Consider the following 26,394-nt stretch of genomic DNA (forward strand, 5'->3'; position numbering starts at 1 on the left):
GGTTTGGATCATTTATCCCGTGATAGTCTTTCCAATGCTTTTCAAAAACATCTTCTGGTTTTCATTTGCTTTTATTTAAATTGCTGACTTTTGTTTGCTCAAAGATGCCAATGCATCCACTTTTAAAATCTGGATTGTGAGGGGCAAGTGGGCTGATGAGCACCGAGGAGGGCGCCTGTTGGGGTAAGCACTGGGTGTTGTATGGAAACCAATTTGACGATAAATTTCATAAGAAAAATAAAATAAGTACAAAATAAAATAAAATCTGGATGTCGTATTTCAGTGGCCGTAATGTGCACAGCTAACCTTTGGAGCAAAAGCATTCTTAGTCCTCCTTGACTGGATTTCACCCATCTGTGCATTCAGGGAAGTGTTCCCTAGTGTAGGACCCTCTACCAACAAACCAATTACAAACAATAAAGATTATGGATGGGAATTGCAAGCCTGCATGGACTGATTAGGCTATGGGGCCTCATGAATTTTGAGAAAGAAATGCTGAATTCATTGTACACTCAAAGTATTGTCCATTTCTCTTGTAGGGTCCCTTTCTAGGTTTTCAGAAGCCGCAAAAAAAAAAAAAAAAAAAAAAAAGCAAAGAAAAAAAAGAAAGAAAGAAAAAAAAAAAAAACAAGAAGAAAGCATCTTTCCAAAGCCTGAGAAAAGGAAGAGCCAGGGGTGCCTCTGTAGTTCTGTAATTTTACTTAGACATTTCCAGAGGTTTTCAATTTTTTTTTTTTTTTTTTTTTTTTTGCCCTAGGAAAGAAAATGGGACCTCTGAATTTCAGGTATATAATGCATAATTGATGAGGAGTCTGCTAATTCCTCCTGACTGGAGCTTTATCTCTTCCACTTGACCAATCAGTACATGCCAATTCCAGTCCCAGGGAGCCTGTAGTTTGAATGAAGCCAATTGAAAAACTGCGCGATAATTTCTTGTGTATTTATGAGTATTCGATATGAAGAAGCAAAGGAATCATTTGGTTTATTGGTAGGTTCGATGTAAGTTCACTGGATAAATCTCTGACATTTAAAATGTTATGGCCACGTTCAAAATCACAGTACCCGATGTACCATGATAGGCAAAAACGAAAACAAAAAACAAAAACAAAAATGAAAAAAAAAAACAAACAAACCAAAAAATGGCCGTACATAATGAAAGTGCAATTGGCTTATGTGTGCCTAATACTCAACTTTAAAATGTTATCTGCATCCAACATGTTGTAACTGTGTTTTGTTTTGTTTTGTTTTGTTTTGTTTTGTTTTGTTCTTGCAATGACATAGCCTATAGCGACGTAAACGGGCAATTATTTTACAGAGGCCCTGATTCAGACTGCCGTGTGAAGGGCATTGATTTCTATAGGAATGTTCCAATAAGTAACAATTATCTAATCTCTCTGGGTGCCATAAAAACCTTGTACACTGAGTTATGTTATTCAGTGTATTTTCGATGTATACCTCGAACGAGCAGGCATGACTTATTATTTTTCTGACAACTGTTTATTCAACAAATGAGCTTCTCCCTTTTCAAATAGGATGGACTGCCTGAAATTTGATAAGAGAGAGCTTGTGAGAGCCAGGCCACATACATGCCTGCTAGTTCCACATAAATGAGAAATCTCCATCTGGTCTGAAAAGTTGCCGTGTTTTCCACCTTGGATCAGACATCCAACGGTGCCTTTGATGGACATTTCTCATTTCCTACAGAAATACTTACTGGTTGCTGTAGGTGAAGCTGCCTCACCTTCAGTGGATGTAGTGATGGGTTTAGTATCTGTCATGGTCAGGGTCACAGGTCGCACTGCACTGGGATGGGGAGAGGGTGCCAAGACAGGTGTGAAATGGCCAGGCACTTTCCCTACTACTTGACCACTGCTGTTAGGCTACAAAACAAAAACAGAATGGCGGGTGAAACAATCCAAAAGGCAGTCATCTTGTCCAACAACTTCCACTCAGCACCCTTGGCCACACGGACCCGGTACACTTGCTGTTAACCACCACACGCCTTCCCAAGTCGGAGTCAGAGAGACCAACCAATGGTTAGTAGTAAAAAGAAGCAGCAGCATTTAAAAGGAAGTTTCACCTTCAAAACACTTCGTACGGGTTAATTCATCTTTACAACACGCCTGAGAGCCAGGCGGAACTGATCCTTTCATTCAGTAGCACGGGCAAGACTCAGGTGGAGACTTACACGCTTAGCCCAAGACTGGAGTGTAAATAATTCCTGAGCTAGTGAGAATTTGAACCGTGCCTTCTTCTTCTCTGCCGTTCGTTTTCCGCGGTCAGTCAGTTTTGGCTTTCAGCACGCGATTTTCACCTAAGGATGCTATCACTGACCCAAGCAAGACAAGGATATCTAGGAGATCAAACACATCCAACTCAATAGTTTCCATTATTTATAGTCAAAGCCCATCTTCGGCATTCAAAAACTCTAGCTCTCCGTCACACACAAGTACGCTTGGACACACACACCAAGCAATTTAGGCTCTAGGATCTCCACTTAACTTTTGACGATTGACCCATACAGGCAGATAGAATGATATTTCAAGCATTTAAAACTTCAGATCCACACGATATAAAATGATGGACTAGGTCTGACCTCACAACTACAAATGAAAGATTTCCAAAGTCAATTAAAATGTGCTGAAGGAAAACAGAGATCAATCAAATATACTTTGTTACCTAAGTTACTCCTCCCTTGCTGGGCATGGAGAGTTACGCAAAACATTATTGTTGACTTTTGTGGGAATCAGCTAAGAAAATCCCCCGGGGCGATGATAGAAAAGACATGAATATCTGAGTGTTAGCCTCGGGTAAGAAAACAGTATCCATGGTAAGGAGACAAAATCCTAAGGGTACACTGTTTGAAAAAAAAATACTGGAATGTATTTTTCTAGACAGAGCATGCTATCCTTGATTACACCCATGTTGGAATTCTCCACTGCATGAGGTACCTAACAATTTGCCATGAGAGTATTCTCCACAAATATTTCGGCTCTCTGTGTTAAAGGTAAACAGTGCAATGAACGGAATAGTTATTTAATTCCCTGCACAGAAATCACCAGAAGACGTTTCTTTAGATAAAAAGATGAACAGCTAATAACACTTAAACACAGTCAATGAGAGACATGCGCGAAGTCTTTGGTTAGGTTCCTCGGAGGCCACATTATTTATTCTGTAAAGAATAATGGACTTCTTGGGGCGCCTGGGTGGCGCAGTCGGTCAAGCGTCCGACTTCAGCCAGGTCACGATCTCGCGGTCCGTGGGTTCGAGCCCCGCGTCGGGCTCTGGGCTGATGGCTCGGAGCCTGGAGCCTGTTTCCGATTCTGTGTCTCCCTCTCTCTCTGCCCCTCCCCCGTTCATGCTCTGTCTCTCTCTGTCCCCAAAATGAATAAACGTTGGGAAAAAAAAAAAAAAAAAAGAATAATGGACTTCTTGAATATCCTGACTATGCATCATGAGTAATTTTAAGTATTTAACTTTATGTCAGGAAAATTGACCAGCGTCTCCCCCACGGAAACCTACAAGAGAGTTTATGAGGGAGTTCTATCTTTAAACTAATTTTATTTAAAATAATCCATTGAGTAGCATGACTGTCTCACTCAAATCGGTGCACCAGCGATGTAATTAATCTCCAAATTGCTGTGGGGAGGACAAGGCCTCTCAGTTGCCAGACTTAACAATCAAAATCAGCGCAGGGCCACAGGATATTTCAAAAGGAAGAGTGAAACTACAGGTGAATGAGTCTTCATTTCCCCACCGCCCCCCATTTTTAGGGCTAAACAGGTAAGTATCAAGAATCCTCTTTTGAAAGGCAACTTAACTGGTTTTTGAGTTGGAGTTAAAAATCAAAGCAGGTATGAGGTGCCCATGGAAACAATTCGGTAATTTACTAGAAAGACACATTTATCCTTTCAAGGGGAAAAAAGTCATTTTCTTTTAAAGCAGACCATCAACTTCCGGTTCTCTGAACACATTGCAAAAAGACTGTTTTGAGTATCTGCCTCAAGAAAGAAGAAAGGTCTCTCTCTATCACTCGTGGTACATGCGGTAGTAAAGAGCGTGTCCATATTCTGTGTACCCCAAACAGTTTGCTGGGACCTACCTGAGAACACGGGATGGAAGAATGACAGTAATGTCAAGAAAATGCTGCACGTGATGTGCTATTACCTCGCCGATCCTGCAAGCTTTGTCTACTGGAATGGAATCGACATGAACCAACAGACGTTTCACTCATTTAAAAACGACAAAAGTGACAAGTCCCAAGCCAATACAGACAACTCTTCTGGAATTCAGAGTCAGAATAGGAGGGGTTATTCCTTTTTTGGTCTTCCACTGGTTCAAACAGATGAAGCTATACTACTATAAAGCGTCTCTTTTAAGGCCGTTAGATGAACTTTCATACCACAGATAGGAAAAGAGAGACATCTCATTTGAAGATGAAGTTGAGCGGCATTAGGAAAGGATTACCCTACATAGTACGATGTTGCTCCTATTACATAAAATCCTCAGAGGGAAATTTTTCTTTTTTTAAATTGAGATGAAAGTAAGATGCTTCTCTTAGAAGCTAGATCTTTACCTTAAAAATAGGAAGAAAAACAGAACAATATAGGCAGATTATCACCTAATATGCCCTCTTAACTTATAAAGAAATGGAAATATACCTAAAACAAGCACTGAATAATTAAAGAAATGCGTAACACTAAGGGCCTGATTTTAATTTGCATAATTTTTCCCCTAACAGTGCCTAATTAAGACATCAGTTAAAAAAAAAATCCAATGGAACTCTAAGATTTTCCACACTGAATTAACGTTAAGGACTTTTAATGGATGTCTTAATTAGACTTTGTTATTCATGGAAATTCTACACAAATTAAAATCAGACCTTGTGTGCACTGTTCCCAGCTGAGTCTAGCAAAATGCTCTATGGAACTGAGACTCTTGAATCCACGATCTGACAGCAAATTTTATTTCTAAACTGATATATTAAGATTTACTGTTTTACTTAGTAATTATTATTAGAGTCATTAAAAGTGCTATACCATTTGGACATTTTCTTCTAAAATACAAATGGCTTAATTACAAATTCAAAACTCAAGAACGGTGTGTTTGCTTTAGTATTATGAGTCAACAGAACTACAAGCACAGGTAACTTTTTAAGTAACCAGAATGGTGCTGGCTATGTCGTTATTCAAAATAAAACATTCAGAAAAGACCATTTTCCTTCATTTTAACAATCACGACAAACATGATTTTTCCAGATCTTTTCTTTGTGAATTCTAAATTAATATGCACATACTATTTACTGGCATTCTAGTAACTGAACAGCATTAATGACAGAATGTTTATGACAATCTCTCAGCGCATTAAAAGGCATAATAAGGAGTGGGCAGGAGTCTTGGAGGGAAAACAGCAATGCCAAATACCAGACCATAAGGTCAAAACTACAGTACGGCTTCCGGATATTATGATTTGTGCCGACTCTGGCACAAAGACTGTCTATTTGATAATGAAAAATCCTCTTATATCAAATCCCTATGAAGTGACCTCTCCATAGAAGAAGCCACATGTTTAGGGAGTGAGAAAGGCACGTGAGTCACTACACTTACACAATACAAGTCCCTAAAACCACCGCACAATGTTAGAAAGAAAGAAAGAAAGAAAGAAAGACAAAGAAAGAAACAGAGAAAGAAAGAAAGAAAGAAAGAAAGAAAGAAAGAAAGAAGAAAGACAGAAAGAGAGAGAAAGAAAGAGAAAGAAAGAAAGAAGAAAGACAGAAAGAGAGAGAAAGAAAGAGAAAGAAAGAAAGAAGAAAGAAAGACAGAAAGAGAGAGAAAGAAAGAGAAAGAAAGAAAGAAAGAAACAGAAAGAAAGAAAGAAAGAAAGAAAGAAAGAAAGAAAGAAAGAAGAAAGAAACAAAGAATGAAAGGAAGGAAGGAAGAAAGAAAGAAAGGAAGGAAGAAAGAAGGAAAGAAAAAAAGACACTTCTGGCAATGTCCCTGATTATTAAATGTAGTCATGTCTGTGCAAAGAATATTCAAGTAGTCGTCAAACACTAAAAAGATTTACGTTACCAAAGCTTATTTTAATACCTAATAGTTGGTCTATAAATACAACTGTAAGTTCTTTTGTGTGTGTTTATTTTAGCGCATACCTCGCCCCTGCCTGAAATAAGCACTTTGTCTCTGTGTTAAAGCAGGTATTCCAGAGGTGTGAACTCCAGCTCAGAGCTTTTTTGTCAATGCGCTCACTTTCTGCATCAACTTTCTTTGCAGTCAATGAAAATTCAAAAACATCAAACCAAAAACACCTTCATGAATGTGCCCCTTTGGGGCAATACACTTCCTACCTGTCATTCAGCCACCTTTAAATAAAAACTTATTGAGTCACCAAGACACTTCCTGAAGATGGATTTCAAAAGCTTGATGTTCTGCCAGACATAGTGTCTGAGTAAGCTTCACGTCTTAGAGTCAGACCTGTTCCATCTCCCTTAGGCTCTACGCTTATTTTCTCTCTCATTTTTACCTGGCTGGTTTGCGGACTGGATGGGTCATAAGAAGGTACATAGTTCTTCAGAGTATCCTGAGGATTCAGGTGGGGAGGATATCTGATTGTTGGATGAGAAAAGTAGCTCGATGGGGCTGGAGGAAGAATAGCTTGTGTTGGAAATGGCAACGGTGAGGGTGGAGGTGGAGTTCGAGTTGAGATGACTGTAGAAGATAGAAAAGGGGAGACGGACGTCAGCTGTGATGCCCACCGCTCCACCCGACCCTGAGAACCCTGTGAGACTGCGCCACTCCAGCTCTTCCCTTTTCCCCCACCATCTACCCAAACTCTCCTGCGGAGACAGCGAGTCTTTCGCTCTACGCTCCACACCCGCACCGAGAACACGCAGACCCTACCCCCCTCTAGGGGACCAGCAATCTTGCTTTCTAGATCTAAGAATGAGGAGACGAGGAAGTTTCCGTTTTATAGGTAAAGCCAGTGCTTCATGAAACATGTCTTAAAGCAAAGTTATTTCCCATCCAGAATACGATCTTTGATCAGAAAGTCTTTGGGTCTTAAGTTCAGATCAACTCACAGCATTAATTAAAGGGCAGGGGCACCCACAGACTATCAGAATTCAAAACAGAGGTGTACTCCAATTCTAAATAAATATCTTCCCTATACATCCTGGCAGGTGGTTGGTTAAAAGAGAAGCCAATAATTAGTAAGCAATAATGTCCTGAATAAGTACCTGATCATTGTATAAATGCTTATGAACATCTGAACACAGGGTCTGGTAATGCTTTCTCCTAATGAAAATGTTCCTTTCAAAACCAAAAGGGCTCTATTCTATAAGTATTCTTCTTCCTACTCTAACTTTTATTACATATAGCTTAAAAGACATTATTAAGATAAGACCAAGACCATTATTAAGATAAGACCAAGATTAAGATATAACCCACAGAAATGTGAGTTTAAACTTTCATATAGGCACGTTAACTTACCAATAAATCGCATATTTTATAAAGGGAAATAATATGTAAAACATATGCAATGTAGACGATGTTTAATTGTACTGTAATTTTTCAACATCAGTATGACCACAATTTATTGTTTAGATTTTAAAATATAATTCTTAAGTTTGAAAAATGAGGAAAGAATATAATTGCATGATCATTATCTCTATAACGTTGAGGAAAATAACCACATGAGTACAATTTAAGAGTACCAACGAGTATATGTAGAAGTGAAGATTAAATGTCTGTTTCTATTTAATATTTTGATCCAAATCATAGGAAATTACATATGATAAATGTTTAGTGTTTTATGAGACAACTTAGCAAACAATATGAAAAATAAATTCTTTCCATGACCTATTAATGAAAATCATCTGGAAAGACTTATCTCCAACTTTGTAATTATGTGTGTGTGTGTATATATATATATATGTATATATATATATATACTGTACTTTTAAAGGGATATTACTTATCTTCTCCAAATAAATTTTTTTTCAGAAAATACAAGAAATTAAGAATGTGTGGAGAAGAGTCATAAGTTCAATTTTATGGTCACAATTTTGTTCCCTGAATGTCCAGGGACAGCTGAGAATCCCCTGTATTATTCTTACAATGCAGATTCCTGGGCTTAACCACAGACCTACTGGATGAAGCCCTCCAGGGGTAAGACACTAGAAAATACGATTTAAACAAGGGCCTCATGTAATCTTTCCACACACTGAAGTCTGTGCATCCTCCATCGAAGGGATGCATTTCAGAGAACAATGACATATTTCTTTAAACGAAACTCCTTCTTGAAATATCACTCTAAGGAGTATGCACATATGAAAGTATAATTTAAGGAAATGCGAACACATAAGTTGAATTGGGCATCTTTTTTATCTGGTGTTGAAGTGTTCTTAATCTCGGCTCAGTCTAACCATGGTCTTCACCTGTGTCTATACACAAGCCCTTGAAGGATACATATGTAGCTCCATCTTGGGTCCTCTGAGCTTCGAGATCAATACGGCACCAGTAGTTTGGGAAGAGCTCTTTGTTCAGTGAGACTGGCACCTCTCAAATCAGGCCTCAAATCTCTGAGCTCCCTGGTATTGTGCTCGCCTAACTGGTAACTGGCTTGATACAAGCTAGGTAGAAAATAACATTTTCAACCTGAAAGTAAAAATGGCTACTTCATGTCAGTAAAAGTCATTCTCGTCCTTTAGGAAAGGCAAAGCAAAACACAAGGCAGAAAACACTTCCCTTCATTATGAAAGAATTCATACATGCATACATGTATGTAGATGTATTTCTAGTCTACGTTATTGGAAAGCCTTCACAATTGTCCTCTTTCCCCCAGTCTTGCTCCTTCCAATACATCCTTAATGGTCTCATATGAATGAATTTTTTTAAATACCATTTTAAGCACGTAACTCCCCTGCTAAAAATCTTTCACTGGCTCCCTACTGCTTCCAGAATAATTGCCCAACGACTTCACAGGTTTATATGGTCTTCGGGTGCTGCAGGAACCTGTCTTGGCTCACTTTTTGGGACTCATCTCTGGCGACTCTCTCCTGGTAGGCCACGTTAAGATACTTTTGGATTCTGGGATATACGGCAGTTTCTTGCTGCAATGACTTCTGTGACACTGATACCTGCTGTTCACTCTGTCTGAAACAACCTTCCTCTTGGCTGGTTCTTCCTTCTCATAGTGAAGTCCCTCTTTAAACTTGAGTTAAGAACACATCACTTCCAGGTATCTAATCCTTTGGCAAATGTCTAGTCCTGTTCAGATTTGATGCCTACCTGATCTGGTCCCCTCGTCTCCCTACTGTCCCATGAGCTCTTTAAAGACAGAAACACTCATGACCAAGGTGCCTACCATAGGCCTTAGCACATTACATCTTGAATAAATATCTGGAGAAGGACCAAGCTGGAAAGCTTATCTAGGTTTCTCATGGTTCAGTATATAAAAATGTACTATTTAATGTTTTCCAAATGATAGAAATATGATTATTTTAGTCAGGTGTCATAATAAATGGATAATTTGACGAAACTAATTTTGCTCCTAATATTGGAGCATTACAGATCCATGAATAGTTACTGATTTTTTTTCACCTATCATAGCAGCACAAACAATATAAATATAATTTTTTTTCATCACATTTGATTTGTATATTCCTTTCTTAATTTTATAATTTTCTTAGTGATAACAAGGAAGGCCATGCACCTGTAAAGCACTGTATAGCAATAATACGTATCAACACACACAGAACAAAGCTAAGGACGTTTTTATGCCTGAAGCTGTAACCTTTGAATAAAGGTTTAAAAACCAGACTCAATTTGTTTGAAGGATAAGTAATCACCTATCTCTAAATTAAAAGTAATAAGAGTATTGCTATAAACACATTTATATACAGAACCTTCCCCACCAAAAATTCAGTATACTCCTTTCTAGGGCTCCATAATAATAGATAGGTAGAAAGTATACAGTATTGCTTATTAATTATATCTGATTTTTAACTTCTGAAAGGGGATTTAGTTTTTTTTAAAGTACAAAGGTGAAATATTGTATTCTTTTTCCTATGTAAATTAAGATAATGGACATAAGATCAAGTGTACCAGTCTATAGGAAATATTGGTGCACATAAAAAAAAAAATGTCCCAGGAAAATAGCTCTTTTATTTTTCTGATTAATTTTACTCCTAAATAAGTAGCTAAATATTGATTTTTATATAGAAAATAACATTTATGGAAATAGTGTCTGTAGATCTTAATGTCTCTGGAAATACTCTGAACTCAGCAACATACTTCAAATCCCATCTTTCTTCGGTCAAATAGAACGGGGGCCAATCTGAAAGCTATTGTTAAGATAACTATGTATCCCACATCTCCCAATTTTTTGCGACTATAATCTCGCCAATAAAGGCAATTAAAAATACACACATAAATGTTACGTAACGGAATTATTTGAAAATCTTTTCTCATATACTGATAAGAAAAAACTATTTGATAGGATCATGGCCCTCCCTCTTTTGGTTGAGAAAATGTGGTCACGCCAGTTAGAACTGTAACTCTTGCCCCATCCCTGAGAGTGAGCTCTGCAAACAAGAGGGAGGCTTCTCCTCTATGCTTGAAACTCCTCACCACTGTGTGCAACTCCAGGTATTCCGGGATGATGGTGCTGGGGGAAAGTGCTCAATCTTGGGGAAGAATCCTGTGGAGATGTAGAGCTGAACAGTGGCTTTTCAGGCTTCTTCATAGTAGTCGGAGAAGACATATCTGCAAAGGAAGAGGGAAAACTCAAGCTTCTTTCTTCAGCTATAACATTCACATTAACATAATAAAAGACCTCTTTTCCCACATTTTATTATTTTTGTACTTTGGCTCTTGTACAAAATATGTACTGAGGGTCAAAGGCCCAGTTTTATTGGAGACTTGAAATATCTGTCAGATGCAATCTCCACTGAAGTTAACCCAAGTCTTCATTAAAATTATCATCAGAATTATTCTTCCTACTAAATGAATCTTGAACTTTTGAAAAACTAAGTATCATGTTTCCCTCGGCACCTTGGTTGACATCAAGGTCTTTTTTACCTCAGCATTTCATTCTTAGATGTACACGATTCAAGGGTTTGTCTTTTGACCTGCTGACTACACTGTGGAAAAAAACAGAGGAAAACCTGGTGCAAATGTGAAAAACAACCTTTGGGAATGCTGGTAAGTCTATCATTGATTTAATATCTTTTATGGAAAACTCATTACTTGTTTAACAAAAAGTACATTCCTTCATTTGCTCATTCTGCAAATATTTATTGGCTTCCTCTATTTGCCAGGTAAAGTCGAGGATGTCATGAAAAATAAAAAGTAACTGCTGTAGAGATACTCCCTGTCAGTGAAGAGGAAAATGATAAGAAGAAAATGGCTGCCAGAGTTGAGAGGCAGGAAGTGTGTTGAAAGCAGAGGCGTTGTGGTTGTGTTTGCTGCTACTTCTCCAGGCTCACTGCACAAGGACAGCGATCACCTCGGCCTCCCCAGGTAAAGGATGGTGCCTCAGTGGCGCCATGTTTAAAATGTGGATGAGGAGGACACTCCCAGAGAGAGAAAATGTTCTGAAGAAGGGGGGCATAAAATACACAAGTCATACAAGTAGTCTGTGGAGTGGTCTGAAGTACAGAGATGGAGGCGGAAGCAAGGAGCTCCCTCACACAATGAAGGGCCACGGACCTTGTGTATAAATTTCTGAATGCTTACCCTGATGGGAGAATGCTATGTATGAACAAAATATGATCACATTTACAGTTCAAAGCCATCCCTCCGGAAACTACATGGAGGATGAATTAGCCACAATGGAGACAGCAATCATGGAGGCCACTTAAGAAGATAGATTAATTAACACATTCCTTCCATAAATATTTATTGTAGGCTTAATAGATGCCAGACACTGTTGCAGTTGCTGGAGACACAATGGTGAACTAGATTTGGTTTCAGCTTCTTTCTGCAAACCTAAAAACTAGGGAGGAGATACACACGAGTTAAAAAGGAATTATAGGGACGCCCGGGGGGCTCAGTCAGTTAAGCGTACAACTGCAGCTCAGGTCATGATCTCGCGGTACAAGAGTTTGAGCCCCACGCTGAGCCTGGAGCCTGCTTTGGATTCTGTGTCTCCCTCTCTCTCTGCCTCTCTCTTCCTCTCTCTCTCAAAAATAAATAAACATTAAATTTTTTAATACAAAATAAGAAAATAAAAGGGAATTATAAAACATTATAAACAGTATAAAGTAGGTCGCACTACCACAATTATCAGTTCATAGCCAATCTTATTTCACCTTTACCCCATCCACACTGCCCCTGCTTTACTTTAAAGCAAATCCCAGACATCAAATAATTTCACTTATAAACATTTCAGTTTCTGTAAAAAAGAAATTTTTATTTTTAAAAAAACCTAAAACTTTATCGCATTAAATATATATATTTATATATTTTATATTTATGTTATAAATATATGTTTATATATTATATATATATAATTTCCATTTTTATTTTTTTAACGAGAAAAAAGCTTCATGCTGTTTTTTAAAAAAAATGTTTATGTATTTATTTTGAGAGCATGGGCAGTTTAGGGGCAGAGACAGAGTAGGGAGAGAATCCTAAGCAGGCTCCACACTGTCAGCACAGAGCCTGACTCAGGGCTCAAACTCACGAACTGTGGGATCATGACCTGAGCTGAGATCAAGAGTTGGGTTGCTTAACCGACTGAGCCACCCAGGCGCCCCTCATGGTGCTATTAAAAAAAAATATATATATATATATATATATATAAATATATATATATTTATATTTATAAATATATATAAATTTATATATATAATATATACATATATGTATATATGTATATATATGTGTATATATACATGTATATATGTATATATATTTGTATATATACATGTATATATGTATATATACATATATGTATGTATGTATATGGTGCTATTAATATAATAAACTAGTTATCATTAGGATTTGCCATTTGAAAAATTACATGAACTCTGGTAAAGGCATGAAATAAAATTAAATATGTGTTTCAGCACACTGGCACTTAAAGAATGGATATGCTACTGTTAAAATAGTAGACATCACAGTCAAAAAAAAATGACAGGTATATTTGTAGCCATAAGCTATAATTTGTGACTAACTGGCTGTCATTAACCTATCAGAACTTTGATGAGTTGGTGAACCATTTCCTTATATCTTTCTCAAAAAGAAAAAAATGAAAGAAGTATATCCCTAATGAAACTATAGCAATTAACGCTGCTGCAAAGAAGAGGAAAAAAAAATGTAAGACCTTTTAAAAAACAGACCAAAAAAAAGCTCATTTCAGCTAAGATACCTTCAAAATGCCAAAAATAATACTCAGTTTCATTTAAGAGCTATATGATTTTTTTAAGTTTGTTTATTTCACGAGAGACAGAGGCAGCATGAACGGAGGAGGGGCAGAGAGAGAGGGAGAGAGAGAATCCCAGGCAGGTTTGAACTCACAAAACCTTGAGATCATGACCTGAGCAGAAACCAAGAGTCAGATGCTTAACTGACTTAGCTACCCAGGCGTCCATGGAGCTATATGATTTTAAAAGTTAATAGCACAAATGTAGATTTGGGCTTGCCAGAAGCTAATCATAGACATACAGGCTTTTAGGGGTGGAAAGAAGCTATATTCTATCCCTCACTTTGCAGATAGTGTACTAAGTTTCTATTCCAAACATTTAATTTTTTTTTTTTTTTTTTTTTTTTTAGAGAGAGAGAGAAAGGGAGTTCGAGAGAGGGAGAGGAGCAGAGGGAGAGACAGAGAATCTCCTCTTAGGCAGGTTCAACGCTCAGTGAGGAGCCTGACTAGGGGCTCAATCTCACGACCCTGGGTTCATGACCTGAGTTGAAATTAGGAGTCGGACACTCAACCAATTAAGCCACCCACATACCCCTCCAAATTTTTAATTTAAAATTAACTCTTAGGGGCAGCTGAGTGACTCAGTCAGTTAAGCGTCTGACTTGGTTTAGACTCAGGTCGTGGTCTCAGGTTCTGTGAGATGAAACCCTACCTTGGACTTACAGTGAGGAGTCTGCTTGGGATTCTGTCTCTCCCTCTCTCTCTGCCCCCACCCTGCTGGTGTGCTCCCTTGCGTGTGCTCTCTCTCTCTCTCTCTCTCTTTTTCTCTGTCAAAATAAAAATAAACACTTAAAAAAATGAACTCTTAGAAAAAGATATCTATTGACAGCCTTATGCTTTACCTGTACTTAAATGTAGATCTTAAATAAAATTAACCAGCGTAACCAGTTTCTAAAGACTCCATGTATAAATAATAAGGCATTTACTGTACATCACAGAAAAACAGTAAAATGTGACTAGAGCTTGGGAAGCAGAATGAATGTCATTTTTGGAGAAGCTCGACCAAGGCTATTTTGCAACTATTATCACGGTTTCCAAATTTTCATTAAACACAGCCAAATTCACCTGAGTCACTTTTTTTCATAAAGAGCACATAATCAAGGGTGTTGGTACAGAAGTTCAAGAACATGGGTGAACTAGGTAATTTTTCAGAAATGAAGCCTTTGCAGTTTCCTAGTCAATATCATACCCTTGGCTTTACTGGGTAATTCTTATAAGCCCATTTATTTTTCCAGTTCTCTGCAGGCACGCATCGAGTAACAATGGTATCTTCGTGTTCGGAACACTCAAAGGAATTAGAGAGGCCCAGACAGCAGAAACGAAATAAAATTCACTCTTCACGTTGTAAAAGGGACCCCAAATTGTCTTCTCCTCAGACAATGAAGCTAACTTATAACAGTAAAAAGAAGAACAAGAAGGTCCACTGTCCACACTGAAACGACTTCTTTAGAAACTGATGAAGAATGATAGTATTGGAAAGTGGGTTTCGCCGCCATTGTCTTCCCACTAGATGAAAATAATTTTTTTTTCAACGTTTATGTATTTTTGGGACAGAGAGAGACAGAGCATGAATGGGGGAGGGGCAGAGAGAGAGGGAGACACAGAATCGGAAACAGGCTCCAGGCTCTGAGCCATCAGCCCAGAGCCCGACGCGGGGCTCGAACTCCTGGACCGCAAGATCGTGACCTGGCTGAAGTAGGACGCTTAACCGACTGCGCCACCCAGGCGCCCCTAGATGAAAATAATTTTTGAGCCCATTAATCAATAAAAAGATAGTGGTACCAAGCGTGTGCAAGGCACTAGGCTAAGTGTACAGGGGCCACAAAGTGAAACCCCTCCCCCAGTCAAAGGAAAAAAACGCACTGGACTGGAGAAAGAATAAAAATAAAATGTCAATTATCTGGGAGAAGTAAGGGTAGAGTTTCTAGCCATTACATTTTAATAATGAATCAAACTAGTATTGTTTTGATTTTAATTTTATTTTGGATGTCTGCAGTCTAGCAGACCTCATGCCAAACTGAAAAATGATACCGTTTCTATTTTTAATGCACTTACAGGCTATAGAAATAAAAAAAAAAAATGTTTGAGGAATGAATATATAGGAGAGATGGTTTTAAGTGACCTTTCTGTGGAGAAAAACAAATGTCATGCTTTTCATAATCTATTGTCCCTCAAGCCGGAAGAATAATAGATAAAAAAGATTAGGTTGAAAATAAGTTGAATAATAATAAAGCTGAACAATATATAAATATATAATAAGTTGAATAAAAATACATACATAATAATGCATATGTTGAATAATACATGAAATGAAGAAGTTGGAGACAAGAAACACGATCAGAAAAGGATTAGCTGGTGTTTCTGTTGGTGGGAAGGAGGCAGGAGTTGTTGGTGGTCCAGGAGAAAGAAACAAAGGCCAGTGCCAGCTTGCAGTGAGACAAAGACATTTAAATTTGATTCAGAAAGTAACAATTTTTAAGTGAATTGACCTCAGGAGGGAAAACCTTTCCCAAAGCTCTATTATCTTTTTCTCTTTCTGTTCTTGTAGCTTCCACTAGACCCCTTTCACTCGTACCTGGTTATATCAGAAATCTCTCCTCTAGTCCCCTTCTGGGCCTTCTTCCTCCCAGCTCATTATAAAAACAGTAGTTGAAATCCTCTCCTTCAAAATATATCTTCCTCACTTTAAGATCTACCATGGTATCCCATTTTTACATAAGCTTTTCCTTATCATTCCATTTTACTTAAACTGTAGCTAAATTCATTTACTTATGGTCTCCTGGAGGAGGAGGGAGCCAGGAAGGATGTGATTCTACTGTCTTTCCTTGCAGAGGACATTCCCTCAGGGGAGAAAATGATGTCTTTCTACCTTCTTATTCCAGCTATAGAGAGGTATTTTATCCACTGAACCAAGTTAATTTATTTCCACTTTAAGCAATACCTCCTGGGACTGCAGAGGTCTAGATTTCCTTAATTATCTTGTGTTTGTGTCTGATATTATCCGATGGATTTTGCTTTCATTTTTAAATGTTCTAAATATTTCTTTACTTATTTATTTTTGAGAGAGAGAAGGAGCGTGCATATGGGTGTAGAGGAGGAGCACAGAGAGAGGGAGTGAGAGAATCCCAAGTAATCTCCACACTGTCAGCACAGAGCCCAATGTGGGGCTCAATTTCACAAAGTGTGAGATCACGACCTGAGCTGAAATCGAGAGTTGGTCACTTAACCAAATGAGCCACCTTGGTGCCCCTTTACTTTATTTTTAATTTTTTGATGGGTGTATTATCATTATTACTTTGTACTTGTTCTATCTATAGTGTGTGTGTGTGTGTGTGTGTGTGTGTGTGTGTGTGTGAGTTGACTAATGGTTTATCTCCTATACAAGATGATTTTATTAAAGATACAAAGATTATGGAGGCTGGAAGAACATGCTACTTGGGAAGTGAATTTTCAAAAATCTAGCCCTGAAAGGCAGTAGAAGAGGTTAGAGCAGACCGTTTATTTTAGAGTCTCTTGCATAAAAAAGAAGCTGGATGGCGGATTGACACCTAGGAGCACAAGATGAATGAAATAACCATCCTCGGTATATCATAAACGGCATAGTTGCAGGAGCAGATACCACCAGATGAGAAGTAAAGGAAAGCAAAACAAACAAAACAACAACAAAACCCATATTCAGTCACTGGGTTTTTAGGAAGTGTGAGAAACTAGGGCAAAGCATCAAGTTCAAGATGTTAAATAAGACCAACTGCTCCCTGACCTGGTGATGCTTACAGTTCAGCAGTGAGGACAGATACTTACAAATACAAAAGCAAAAACTCATTCAGTAATTGCAACTTGGATAATATTAGATTGTAGAGAAAATTCTTCTTGCTGAAAGAAATCACTGAGGCTAATTAAAAAAAAAAAAAAAAAAGGAAGATTCACATTGATGGTGTTATTCTCCCGTGTCTATACCCAAGTTTGGATTTGTAATTGGACAATTAGCTATGGCTTTAGCAACCAATTGTAAAGTTAAACACATAATAAAAGATCACTAATAAGAAAAAGTCCAAATAGGCTAGTGATATATAAGCTGGTTCATTTATATTGAAGCATAGCTTTAAATAAGTAGTCTGCAAAATCAAATCATCCCACAATTTTTACTAGCCATAATATAATTTTTTTTGGCACTGGGGCACACATACATCCTAAGCCCTGATGTGTCATTCATTTTACAGCATCACTTCAAAGAGATAAAGGTTTAAGCAAATAAAGAGTTAGATCAACTCATCTCCCAACAAGGTAATTTCATCTACAAAGGAAGAGCGTTGCTGTGAAACACAGCGTATGCACTCGACTCATCAGCAGCTTGCACAAATGGCGCTCCAGATGTATATCTGTTCAAGTCAGCCCAAGGCAACAATTTTGATCAATTCTAATGTGATAAAATGCTGCAGGGAAAGTGTGCAGAAACGTGTTTACGTCAGCCCTTAATTAAACTGTTGTTCACTTCCAAAGAACCTTAGGAAACACTAATGAGACATGAGTTTTGGCAATTTCTTCATCAAAGCAAAGACCCCTTCCTCAGTCTGTAGCAGCCTGTCATCCAAGTCGCTCCCGGGATAAATGTCACATGGCACTCCCATCAGTTAGCCACCTGTTAGTAGAACTTCACTGAAGTCAACTAGTGATCTAGGGCAAGCTCAAACAGCCACCTTAACACCTGCCTGTCTGGGACACCTGCTCCTTTTTCACATATAGTAGAGCAATATGTTAGCTTTTCCAATATGCTTGAGTAGATTAAGGTTACAAATCGAATTTCTATCACCTATATAGAAAACACGTCATTTTCTTAATAAAAAAAAAAAAAAAAAGTCTATTCTTCTTCTCTACAATAATACATACGGTTTAAGCTATTTCAAATCAGTTATGTAAGAGCACACAAGAATTCTTGAATTTCTGGAAGCTATTAATTTCAGCATGGTAGAACACTAAATTAAAATATATTAATTGTGCCATTCCTATAATTTAGAAAAACATTTCTATCTAGTTAACAAAGAAGCAAATTGTCTCAAAATATTTTAACAGTCCAATCCTTGCCCATATTCCTAAATTGTCTTCCTCATTTATATACTATGCTTGCAAACAACCCAGCCCTCTACCTGCAAGTCATCATTTGCTGGCTTCTGTTGTTTTCCAGTATTTAAGGTTAAGGTATGTTTTATTATGAAGTGCTTAAAAAACCATCATCGTTGTTAAAAATGCCTTCTTTATTTTTTACATTATCAAGATGCCGAACAGATGTTACAGGATTTTTTTTTTTTTCTTTTGCAGAAGAAAACTCAGGAGCAATGAAAAACAATAAGAGGGAAACTTCTGTTAACCTTGACCCTTTAGGATGAGCATGACAGAGACCAAAGAAGGAACGTGCCTATGTGGTAACACTTAGCTCATATAGTCTCTCTAAGATTTGCTAAGCTTACCTTATATTGGCAAGTCTTACAAGGCAATACCTCTTAGAGTTTTCTAGGTTTCTTTATCTTCTACAGGTTTTAGACGTTCATCGATTTTTTTTCTTCGAGAGTTTTATAAATTTACAAAGAATAAAATTTTTGTACATAGAAAATCTCCTCAGAGACAGAGACCAAATTCACTGTTGAATGAAGCAAAGGTGGTGAACACATCCATTACTCTGCCGAAATTCGGTCAAGCGACACAAGCCACTGAGGGTGGGAAACGAACTTCAGCCAAACAGGGGAATTTCTGCCGTCCATTAAAATGCTAGGGTGGCAGCTGGAAGCCACCATGACAAAGGAACAAGCTACCTGCATAAAATAAAAATGCTGTTTGTAATAGATGAGAGGCTACCAAATCCAGTGTGTGGGGACCACACTGTAGGTCAGGAGCTAGAAATCTGATACTTTTATATCAGGCCATAAATCCAGAGTCAGTCCAGAGAGAAGCAAACAGCTTGGGCCCCGTGCCCGGAGGACGAGAAGAAGGCAGGGAACTGGACTCTGCCAACTGAACGCTCATAGAGACCAAGGATTCTCTTCCTCTGTTTTTGCCTTGGGGTACATCAGGAAGAGGGGAGGAAAGTTTAGAGGTTATTTATAACTGTATAAACATTATGTATAAACAAATGTATAAACATTATGTAAAACATTATGTAAAACTGTATAAACATTATGCAATTATCAAGCCTAGGAGATTCCAGCCCAAAGCTCTGATGTATTACTTTCTATTGTTTCCCTGTGGAGAACCCCTGGGAATTTTGCCTTAAGTTTTACCTACAGATAAAGGAGTGGTGGCTGGGAGGTGCCCTGAGGGAGTGTGCCCTGAAGGCTGAAGAAGGGAGGCAGAGCACAGTGGGCTATACCTTTACTTGAAAGCTTTATATAATCCCTGAGGTACAGTCTCCATTTCCCCATTTTTTTTTTTCCACAGTAAAATGGAGGAACTATGCGACATCACATTTTACTGTGGAAAAAGTAAACCCAATGGTTTAAATGAAATGTAAATGACCAAAAAAAAAAAAAAAAGGTGCACGGGCAGCGTCCCAAGGCCATGGAGACACCGTTCATGGGGCGCCTGGGTGGCTCAGTCGGTTGGGCATCCGACTTCGGCTCAGGTCATGATCTCACGGTCCGTGAGTTCGAGCTCACGGGCTCTGGGCTGATGGCTCAGAGCCTGGAGCCTGCTTCTGATTCCGTGTCTCCCTCTCTCTCTGACCCTCCCCCGTTCATGCTCTGTCTCTCTCTGTCTCAAAAATAAATAAACGTTAAAAAAAAAATTAAAATATATATATATATATTTCAGATGACAGATTTCAAAATGGCGGATGGAACCATGTGCTACATTTCAATATTATGGATGTGACAGTGGAGTTAAACCAACTGCTCAGGAACCGCTAGTAGGAAGGTAAATTCATAAGACCTTCCTGGATTCTGTACCAATATTTACCAAAAGCCTTAAAAGTGGACAATGTTTAACTCAGTAATTCTATAGTAGGAAGGTATTCATTCCTTTGACAAAATTTCATGGACGATCTACTTGGTGACATGATGCCAGATAGACAGTATGCTAGATTCAGGGACAGCAAATATGACTAGATTGGAACAAAATAATCAGATTGAAGCACAAATATCTCCATACGGTGATGTTCGCTGTATCTTCATTACATAAAAGCTTGCAAACTACTTACACCTCCATAAGCAAAGTAGACATTTACAAATTTACAGTACAAGCGAGGGGGAACTGGTATATTATGCAGCCTTTGTAGAGTGGAAATTGAATGACATGGTAAAATGCCATTACATTATAAAAATCTATGTGATAGGATTATAGGTGATTTTTATTTTCTTATTTATATTTGACAGTTTGTTTTCCCAAAACTCCCACAAGTAATTTTTACTGTTACTATAAGAAAAAAGGAAAATATATATGGGGGGGAAATACTGCCTGTGGCTCCACAGAGTATTATAATGTAAGGACATACCTCACGGGTCTTCAGTACTGGAGGTTACAAAAATATATAAAATATGAGATGCCTAAATGTAACATTTGCAATTTAGCTGGCTAAAGGCAAAACAATGTATTTTTGAGAATACAAGTGAAGAGAATATCTGAATATCTGTTTCCAAAGACTCTTCTAGATGTAAAATTTTATGATTGTGTGGCAAATGTGAATAAGTCCTTCCCACACACTCCAAGTTAACAAAAAGCTCGGAATGTTATGACAAGACATATGGACTTAATCCCACTACAGTAGTTTCATGATGATGCCAGATGATTCAAAAAAATAATTAGCTGCCATGTTAAGAAAGTATCTCCATATATATATTTACATTTATCACACTCTAAAATAACTCTGGAAAACGACAAGCTACATTAAGAGGAGATAAGATATCATCTTCAATTAAAATTTTCAATCTTTTTTTAAAAATGAAATCAGTTCTTTTTTTAAAAAAGAAAATATGGTAGCCTTCATGTGAAATAAATGAAAATTCTTACTTTAATCATTGAGCTGTTTCATCTTAACTACACTTGTGCATATTACTGTATTCTTCAGCAATTTAAAACATTCGTGATCGTTTAAGTCTCTCCATTGTATACTTCAATCCCAGTACGTTAAGCAGCATGTTACTACAAGTCTCTATCGCATCTCTATTATAAAAAAAAAAAAAGTCTCCAGGCTACACCTACACCCAATACAAAGTTAAAGCTCAAACCACTTTGCAGCTCACAAACATCTTCCTGAGACATTAAAAAAAATAAAAAAAAAAAAAAAAAAGACAACAACCCTTTGAATAATGAAGAGTGCTAAATGAATACTGAATAAATGAAAACTACTTTTAAAAAATACTTCAAAATGCTTTTGTCCATTAAGCAATTTCAGACAGACAATGGTAAAGTGTCTTGAGTAATGTCAGAAAACCTTGCTTGCAAGGAGGAAAAACACCACACAATTATGCAGGATTTGGAGTATATTTTAGTCCCTTATTAAATATTGGCATAGGTAAATAGCTGCTATTCACCATGCCTCTGGGGAAAACCTCTTGGCTATAGAGGCTTATTAGTGTTAAGCATCTGAGAGCCATGGACTATAAAATAAAATCAATACCGTAACCTTAGCTGTAAAAGTCAGAAAGATACTGGAAGAGTTCTAATTTAACAAGATTACAGATGAGATTTTAGAGGAGAACATTTGGGGAAAAGCCATGCATTTAGAAACATTTATGCTACAAGACATCTCAAGGTTTCTGTTGTTACTAATGCTGTTATTATCCATGCTGGTAATGGTTAGGGTTGATTTAACTGATGTGTTACTTTAGTGGATTTACAGGAAAGTCCTAGAAATGATCTGGAACTTATTTCAAATAAAATCATTAAAATGAGGTAGTAAACTAATTGCTTAGGAACAATTATGATTTGATGTGGTTTAGTGTGGTAGAGGAAAAAAATCACGAAAATGTTAAGGTCGTTAGTTCAGCCGCTCAATGCAAATATGATTACTCTGCACAATATTCTATTTCTCTTAATGGAAAAGTAGCCAAAACTGGTATAAATTGTAGTGTTTAAGTTCAACCTAAATCTATATTTTTCCTCTAACAAATGTAAATGAAGAAAAAAAGAACCTTCTGTCAATGAAATTACTATGATGGCATATTTATTATCCTAATGGTTTTAGAAATCACGTGAAATTGATCAGTAACAAAACCTCTATTTAGTAATGGACCAATTACATTTGTGAGATAATGTCAATGAAACAGAATATTGTCACAGGATAATGGTCTCCTATTGCTACATCCCTAGTCATTTAGAGAAAATAAATGTTGCCGTCTGGCTGAGTCATTTATTTTCAAAGTAGGAGACACTGATCCCATAACAAGGTTCTGTTATAATAACTCAATCTCTATCAATCATTTGTTGTACCAGGATGGTGCAGGACAGGACATGTATTTGTAAGAACTGCACATTCCTCAGCTATAAGGCAAAACATATGGTGCCTGCGAGCACATAAACAGCCCAATTATTGTGTTATTCAAAGACAGTATTTAAAATAAACATCTAGAAAATAATTTAGGAAACGGAAAACTTTCTGAATTTTCAAAAAGATCCATGTTAATGAAAGCTTAAAAACTCAAGTAGTGCAGATCTAAAAATTCTTTGAGTTCAATTAATTTAAAATCTAGAATTTTGGACAAGAAGGGACCTTAGTGTTCAACCCTGTTATTTTACAGATGAAAACTCTAAATCTTTCTGAAATTAAGGGATTTGTCTAAGGCCACACCAGTACATGGTTTCCTGATCACCATTATAGTGCTCTAAGCATAAGGCAAAATATTGAAACAGAACTAAAACATGCACATATGGATACATGACATTCTAGACTTTAGGATTATTTTTTATTAATTATGGGTTTTTAAAATTTTTTTTCACATTTATTCATTTTTGAGAGACAGAGTGCGAGTCGGGGGAGGGGCAGAGAGAGCCGGAGACACAGAATCTGAATCAGGCTCCAGGCTCCGAGCTGTTAGCACAGAGCCCGACGCGGGGCTCGAACTCACGAACTGTGAGATCATGACCAGAGCCGAAGTTGGACGCTCAACCGACCGAGCCACCCAGGTGCCCCTTTTAATTACATTTTTTTTTTTTTAACTAAGCTCTAGGCCCAACGTGGGGCTTGAACTCACGACTCCAGGATTGAGTCACGTGTTTTACCAATTGAGCCAGCCAGGCGCCCCAAGACTTTAGGATTATTTATTAACAACGTCTTAGTATTAAATATAAATGAGATCTTAACATGACCAGTCCAAGGACTGTATTCATGAAACCCTAGAGTCTACACACCCTTCTTACATTACGTGCATTTATCTGTATTTAAGTTCCATGTACTAGGGGGAAAAAAACAAAACAAAAACGTCATAGAGGTTTTATAACTAGTTTGCAAAGCACATCACAATGACTTGTTTGGACAGTAGTGTATGTAGAATGGGTTCTACAGCAAAATGAACAAGGGTTCCCATTTTACTTCTGCTACTTATCATCTGTGTGATTGATGTCAACTTTCTTAATCAATGTAGTGATTAGTTTAAATGATCTGTAAAATGGTTTTTCTTTGAGTAGCGTTGAAAAGCAAAATACATGTAAAGTCTTGGCCCAGTCCTCGAAGGTAGTAAGTGCTCAGTAAACAGTAGCCACAAAGGGCAGGAAGATCTGGTTTTCCTCATTTACATGTATTTATTGAACACAAAATTACGTTTCTGTGGTTCCTTCAGCAAATAGATGACATAGAAAAAGGAGTTAGAATAAAAATAGTTAATACAGAAAAACAGTCAATATAACTATTATAGGTTAAAAAGAGGCTGAAAATACAAGCACATTAAACGGACCGTTTTGGGTCCTCATTTAAACAAAACAGCCTATGAAATATTCCGGGGAATTTAAATATGGAATACATATTAGGTGGTATTAAGCAATTATTATTACGTTTGTTAAATTGATACTAGTATTGGGGTTGTGTTAAAAATAAAAATAAAAACACTTAGACGTATTTATAAGTAAAATGACAATGTCTGGGCTTTAATTTTAAGAAAACTTCAAAAAACAGAGAGTTAGTAAATGCAACAAGATTGGCAATGTTGGTTAACAGTTTAAAGCTGGGTACATGGACGTTCACCTTATGAAGCTGTCTACTTTCATGTTTTCCCAAACAAAAAAGCTTTTAAAACATCATGTTTCAACATTCAATCCAAGGCTCTTCTCCACATTTATCTATCACAAGCATGCATATCTTGTTTGTTTTTTTAGTTCAAAAACTTCTAATCATGACACTAATATTAAGAGATAGGTTTAAAAAAAAAATCAGATATACATTTTACTATCTCGATACTTTGTTTTGACAATTCTTCCAGAACCCTGAAAACTCATAAATTCACCTCCACTCCCCCATTTTTGTTCTACAAGATTTAACAGACTCTTCCGTGAAAAACTGTCCATCTGCCAAGACAATGTTGAATACTTTCAAATTCTCCTATTTCTCCATTTCTCCCTAAATAGGTTAAGTTTACATATTTATTCTCTAGATGGGTTGTGGGATGACAGAGGGGAAAAAAAACCAGCCTTAAAAAAAGAAGACCTAGGCTCTGCTCTTCATTATCCAGACACTTGGGATAAGACAGCCCCTCAATGATCCTCAGATTGCTTAGCTGAAAAAGAAGGCCCTTGAACTACATCTTGCTTAGGGTTCTCATAATCCGTGTTCTATCCCTGAAAAATCAATCTCTTACTGTATATGATATTCATAGTATAATAACTCAAAAGAAACTGGCTTTCTAAACTACTTTAAAATAAACTTAAACATGACATCAATGTGTAAAAGGATTTGAATTAAAACCTTTTATCACTCCAAAAAACTTTGCATGGCGCACTATCATACTGAGCGCACCATCTCTCATGGGTTTTCCACTTTCCTATTTTAGGCTGTGCTCCATCAATCCAGAGACCCAGCATTAAATCGCAAGCTGTTATTTTTCCAAACTAATTACCCAATGTCGTTTGTCTGAAAAAAAATGCTATATTTTCAAGTCATGAAGTCTCCAGAGCACTGAATATAACTTTCCCCTATTAAGTAGTATTGGTCTTTCTAACAAGTCCCCAGGTTTGCCCCGTCCAAAATACTCCTCTGGTTAGAAGCTGCTGATGAAAGCTTTCACCTACGATTTATTGTTTTTCTTTCTGTTTGAAAGATGCTCACATTGTGATTTTTCAACTATAGCAGTGTAGCTGAAGGAGAAAGAAATATAGCAGGACAAAGGAATCCCCGGAGTGTGGAGTTTGCTCTCCAATGGCATCATGGTACATGGAGAGGTTCACAGAAAGTTTGGCAAGAGCTGCAAATCATTCACTTTCGATATTTTCAATTATCAGCTAAACAAACAAACAAACAAACAAAAAACCTTAAAAATTGTGCTTGCACATTACATTCAAACCATTTCTTGACATGCACTTATCAAAAGCACTTATATCTCAGATTTTGTCCAGTTCAAAATTTGATATTTGTGCACTTGATATTTAATCCTTGTGATATAAACCTTAAGAATGTAAGGAATTATTGGTGTTCTATCTGGTTCCCAAAGGGAGCTTAAAAATCCTTCCAGGAAGATTACTAAGCATTTGCCTTGCCTTCTTCTAGGACTTCTTTAATGTTAATGACCCCCAGACAGTAGTTATTCAACTATTTGTAAAAGCTGCTCATTTATGCAGCTCCCATATTTCTATAGAAATCTTTCCTTTTATTTCTTCTACAGAAATCTTGAGATTATATCATTTGTTGGACTGTAGTTAAGGTTAAAGCACTGTTTTCCAAAATTTGAACCTAGGATTAAACCTCTCTGTAGATTCTTGAGTGGGAAAAAAAAAAAGATGTTCTGACCTCACAAACTTAAACACGGTCAATATCCACTCAAGGATAGCCACATTGAT

General features: G+C 37.3%; 1 protein-coding gene across 10 annotated transcripts in view; it reads right to left on the reverse strand.

The window, feature by feature from the left end:
- Positions 1-26,394, reverse strand: part of NFIB (nuclear factor I B) — a 462,184-nt gene that overhangs the window by 33,299 nt on the left and 402,491 nt on the right. For 4 of the 10 annotated variants that reach the window (XM_040481251.1, XM_040481253.1, XM_040481254.1 and 1 more), the window contains exons 7-9: positions 10,629-10,763; positions 6,523-6,707; positions 1,715-1,880 (exon numbers count right to left, since the gene is read on the reverse strand). In XM_040481251.1, coding sequence (XP_040337185.1) covers positions 1,715-1,880; positions 6,523-6,707; positions 10,629-10,763 — 486 coding nt within the window. The remainder of the gene's footprint in view (positions 1-1,714; positions 1,881-6,522; positions 6,708-10,628; positions 10,764-26,394) is intronic. The other 6 variants (XM_040481257.1, XM_040481260.1, XM_040481258.1 and 3 more) reach the window with 2 other exon arrangements.

This window comes from Herpailurus yagouaroundi, unplaced genomic scaffold (genome assembly GCF_014898765.1).
Source record: "Herpailurus yagouaroundi ecotype Mexico unplaced genomic scaffold, PumYag 160, whole genome shotgun sequence".
Taxonomy (NCBI): Eukaryota; Metazoa; Chordata; class Mammalia; order Carnivora; family Felidae; genus Herpailurus; species Herpailurus yagouaroundi.